The sequence below is a fragment of the Mya arenaria genome, chromosome 5, assembly GCF_026914265.1.
Source record: "Mya arenaria isolate MELC-2E11 chromosome 5, ASM2691426v1".
NCBI lineage: Eukaryota > Metazoa > Mollusca > Bivalvia > Myida > Myidae > Mya > Mya arenaria.
Genome location: NC_069126.1, coordinates 69,247,012 through 69,252,344, shown reverse-complemented (window position 1 = coordinate 69,252,344; position 5,333 = coordinate 69,247,012). Strand labels below are relative to the sequence as shown.

The 5,333-nt window shown below is 34.9% G+C and overlaps 1 protein-coding gene across 1 annotated transcript; it reads left to right on the top strand.

The window, feature by feature from the left end:
• Nucleotides 1-970: 970 nt before the first annotated feature.
• Nucleotides 971-3,342, top strand: LOC128235920 (uncharacterized). Its single transcript, XM_052950708.1, has 3 exons — nucleotides 971-1,226; nucleotides 1,534-1,637; nucleotides 2,017-3,342. Exons 1-3 carry the CDS (start codon nucleotides 971-973, stop codon nucleotides 3,340-3,342), a joined length of 1,686 nt encoding a protein of 561 aa, XP_052806668.1.
• The last annotated feature ends 1,991 nt before the right edge of the window (nucleotides 3,343-5,333 follow it).

Sequence of the window (5,333 nt, the reverse complement as noted above, 5' to 3'; positions counted from 1 at the left end):
AAGCATTTGTAATTGACAATGTAACTAGCTCATTAAAATCTATTGACTGGCAAAAACATTCTTACGAATTTGACCATTTGAAAAACATTCATTTTCCAGCAATAGGAAAAAAAACAACAAAGTAGATCTCCTAATAGGTCTTGACTATGCAAATCTTCACTCTTGCATGAGAGAAGTGTGTGGTGCACCTGGTTAACCGATAGCCAGATTGAACCCTTTGGGTTGGACTTGCGTAGGCAAGGTAAACAGTGATGCTGATGAAACATACACTAACTTCTTCGTAACAGAATCGAATGATGCAGAACTGAATTTGATGATAAGAAATTTCTGGGAAATAGACAGTTATGGTGTAAACAAAGAGAAAATGCCACTTTCTCAATCAGAAGAGACTTTGTTAAAAAGCTCAGAAGAAGCAATGACTTATAATGACTGTCGCTATACTGTGAAAACTCCTTGGAAACAAGAAAATGTACATTTAACCCTTCCAAACAATTACGAAATGGCTCACAAACGATTACTCAGTACTGAAAAGAGGCTTGAACAAGAAGAAAAACAAGTGAAAATGCTATATAGAAACACTATCAGCAGTTACTTAGACAAGGGTTACTTGCAAGAAGTCTCAAAAGCAGAAAAAGTTGAGAACAAGTTGTATTTGCCACATTTTACTGTTATTCGAATGCATAAAGAAACAACGAAAGTACGCATTGTGTTTGACGCTTCAGCGAAATTTCAAGGCATATCATTGAATGACTGTATTGAGACTGGTCCAAAGCTACAAAATGACTTGTTTGATGTTCTGTTACGTTTTCGCAAACATGAAATAGCTATAGCATGTGACATTAGTGAAATGTATCTGCAAGTGGGCATAGTAGAATCAGACAGAAAATAGCATAGACTATTATGGGACGGTTCTGAGTATGAATTCACTCGTTTAGTCTTCGGTGTAAATGCGTCCCCATTCTTGTCTCAAATGGTTTCTCAGGCTAACGCTAGACGTTTTGCACATGAATACCCAGCTGCAGCAGCAACTGTCATTGAGTCAACATACATGGATGATTCAATGGACTCCGTAGGCAGTGAAGAAGAGGGCATTGAGTTGTATCATCAACTGTCCCAACTGTGGTTGAAAGCTGAAATGTATGCAAGAAAGTGGATCTCAAATTCAGTTACAGTCTTAGAAAATATTCCAGCCAGAGACAGAGCCGCTGAAATCAACCTTGAAACTGGTTATTTGCCTAAAACCAAAGCTTTTTGTGTCCTGGATAGCAGATACAGACATGTTCTCATTCAGTGCAAAGAAAAGGGATACACTGTACAAAGTTACCAAGCGAAATTTGCTGAAAGCTGTTGACCCTTTACGTTTCATATCACCATTATGTTGTAATAGGAAAAATTCTCATGTAAAAATTATGGTTGTGCAACTATGATTGGGATTGTAAAGTAGATTAAGATTTAGAAAAAAAATCATTGACTGGGTATCAAACACACAATATTTGAACAATATAGCAGTGCCAAGATGTCTATGTTTTACAGAGACTGAACAAACAGTTCTTCACACATTTGTAGATGCATCTGAAGAAGCATATAGTGCCGTGACTTATGTTCGTCGTAAAAATCAAAACGATGAAAGGATCACAGTAAGATTTGTGTGTAGTAAAACAAGAGTCGCACCACTTGTTGCAACGTCCATTCCGAGACTTAAGTTAATGGCAGCTGTTCTTGGTGTAAGATCAGCTAAAACTGTTGGTTTGACGCTGCAAGTGACTTCCAGTAACATGATGTTTTGGTCGGACAGTGAAAATGTTCTTCACTGTATCACAGGACAAAGTAGACATTACAAACCATTTGTTGCAAACTGTATTGGCGAGATCCATGAAAACAGCATACCATGTAATTGGCATCATGTCCCAGGAGATCAGAACCCAGCAGATATTGGATCTCGAGGCTTATCAGCTGATAAGTTAGTTAACTGCAGCTTGTTGTGGCAAGGACCTGATTTTCTTCATGAACAACCAGACCTGTGGCCTAAAGGATTTAAAGAAAAAACAACAGTGTGATGATACTGAGAAAAAGCAAAAATATCAGGCTAAATCAACAGACTCATACCTCATACAAGATGAATATCAAATAAATGATAGACTAGAGCCCAAACATTTCTCAAGTTGGACAAGAATGCTCAGAGTGTTTGCATGGGTGAATAGATTCATCACAAACGGTAGAACTAAGAAACAATCTGAAAGTGATATACTGACATATGTTGAACTGAACAGAGCTGAAAATAGATACATTCTTTATGCACAGAAAGAAGCTTTCCCAAATGAGTACTCAGCATTACTTAGTGAAAAACCTCTACCAAGCAGAAGCAAAGTTGTGTCTCTAAATGCAGTGCTAGATGAAAATCGTTTGATAAGAAGTAACACTAGACTTCAATTTTCAAAGGAATTACCATTCAATACAATGTGTCCAGTTGCATTGCCAAGGAGGCACCCGGTGACAAAGTTAATTGTGAAGCACTTTCATGAACAAAATGGACATTGTGGTACAAATCAAACATTAGCTGCATTGTCAACGAGATACTGGTTGATCTCAGGGCGTGAGGAAATACGTGAAGTTGAAAAAGATTGCCGAAAATGCAGATTACTGAAATCAAGAATAAGTCAGCAAATTATGGCCCCATTGCCAAAACAAAGGACAGAAAAGACATTAAGAGCATTTGCATACACCTCAGTGGACTATGGTGGGCCATTCCTCACGAAACAAGGCAGAGGGAAATCTAGACAGAAGAGATATTTGTGTTTGTTCACATGTTTATCAAGCCGAGCGGTACACCTAGAAATGGCAACAAATTTGGACACTGTTTCATTTCTGAATGCATTTTGCCGATTCAAAAGTAGACGTGGAGTGCCAAAAGAAATGTTTTCTGATAATGGAACAAACTTTGTTGGTGCACGTCGTGAACTGAAAGAACTATATGGTCAAATAGACAAAGATAAAGTTAAAGCCAAGACAGCAGACCAAAGCATGAAGTGGCATTTCAACCCTCCGTCTGCACCCCACTTTGAAGGTATTCATGAAATTATTATTAAAAGTGCAAAAAGAGCAGTGTATAGAATCTTGAGCGGTGCAGATGTTACTGATGAAGAGTTGCAAACTGCATTCATCGAAGCTAAAGGATTGATTAACAGCCGTCCACTGTCTTATCAGATTTCCAATCCATCAGACAACACAGTCCTGACACCCAATCACTTCCTACATGGACAGTTAGGAGGTGAGTTTGCACTGAAGCAGCAGACGACATCGTATATGATCACAAGAAAAGATGGCACCGAGTACAAGAAATAGTCAACCATTTCTGGAATCGATGGTCAAAAGAGATTCTTCCAGCCAATGGCAGCCGGAAGAAGTGGTTCCAAGAGAAAGACAACTTGTCAGTAGGAGACGTTGTGTTAATCCTGGATCCTGCACAACCTCGTGGATGTTTGCGTCTTGGTCGAGTCAGTGATACCTACCCCGGGGTCGATGGACGAGTTCGTGTGGCAAGTGTTCGAGTTGGAGAATCGATCTACAAGAGACCCATTACGCGTTTGTGTCTCATAGAAAAATGTGCATAATACTTACAATGTTAGCACATAACTGTAATACATTTTGAGTGATGATTCTGAGAACATTTTCAGTGTAAATTAAGGGATAATTAAATGTATTCATATATGTTTGTTGTGTTAAAGGGCATAATAATCCCCAGAGCAACCATAATTCATCATTGTAATGTATATAAACTTTGCGGTTTAAAGGAAGAGATCCACCGATATCACATAAACATTTAAGGTTTCAAGTCATTCATGTGGCTAATAGTGTTAAGGGGCATAATAAACCCTATGTTACCACCAAAGGCTCAGATAGAGCTTTATTCATTCATTCACTAAATTATCGACTAAGCAGGAAAAGATGGAACTGACAACATGGACGCAACAAAACTATGTACATTTAACTGCATTTGTTAAATAGTTATGTGGGATAATATTGTTTAAATATTATTTTTGGTGCTGTAAGAAAATCTTGTTTGTTTTTAAGTTCATCTTTAATGAATTAATCATTTTGAACCATATTTAAAAACATAATATTTTATAAAAAGTAGTCTGAAATATTTTTTTAAAATGATTGTTCATGATGTTTCCTTTGGCAGATATTGATGTGTGACAATTGTTTTTCAAAAGGTTTGAAACTCTATTTGGAATGTTCATAAATTTCGTATTACCTAATATGTGAAGTGCATTTCTTTCCATACATTATATTTTGGCATTAATGTCTGTGTTATTTTGAAAGAACTATATGTATAAAACATCAAGTGAGTTAAAAAACCATTGCATTCAATGATTGTTGTTTGTGTAGTCATTTAAGTTGTATTGAATGTGTATAATGATAAGGAAATCAGTGAATTCCATTTATCATATTTTTTGTAACTCATATCATTTATTTACTTTGAATATATTGTGTAATTTTAAAACGACATATGTGTATGTTGTCTGAAATTAAAGTATTCTCAAGAATATATGAATGTAAATGTATCATAGTTTAGTGGTAATTCATTGTCATTGCTCACTGATATTGTCTTATTTTGTTAAATTGAAATTAATTTAATGTTGGCGAGAAGAGAATATATAGTCTGTTTACTATGTGTTACAGTTAATAGAAGTATTCTATGTTCATAATGTGGGACAATTCAGTGGATAGAAAATTAGAAATTGTCTTTGTATGTCATATAATTAATTATATAAACATTTGAAAGATTGGGTTGTAAAATGTTAAGTTACACATACATTGTAAAATAAGAGGGATTTTTAAACTAAGGTTACTGCCTTTTTCATTGTTTTGTTTACTCAAGAACTAGAAATAAAATCATAAGTTTAATTGTTTTTACAATAATGAATGTTCAAACTGATTTATTGTTTAAATAATAGATTTTGTGGATTATAAAAGTATCCTTTATGACTTAATGATTCTTTAATTCAGAGAACTGATATGATAGTGTAATAATTATAGAATTTTATATTTATTTCAGAAGTTATAGATTTTACAAGTACTTGTCTTGCTTAAAACTTATGGATTGTGTTGGGATTTGACTTGTCACTTGCTAACAAATGATTACGAATATAGATTGTTGAGAGTTAACACTGTTTAAGATAGTTTCACAATAGGTTGTGTGTAAAATTCAAACTGAGATTAATTATAATAGTTTAGCAGTATTGTATTTCATAGTTATTATAGCAATGAAAGATTGTAATAGTTGAACATTATAATATGATTGCCTGGTGATAGTTGTATTTAGGCATTTA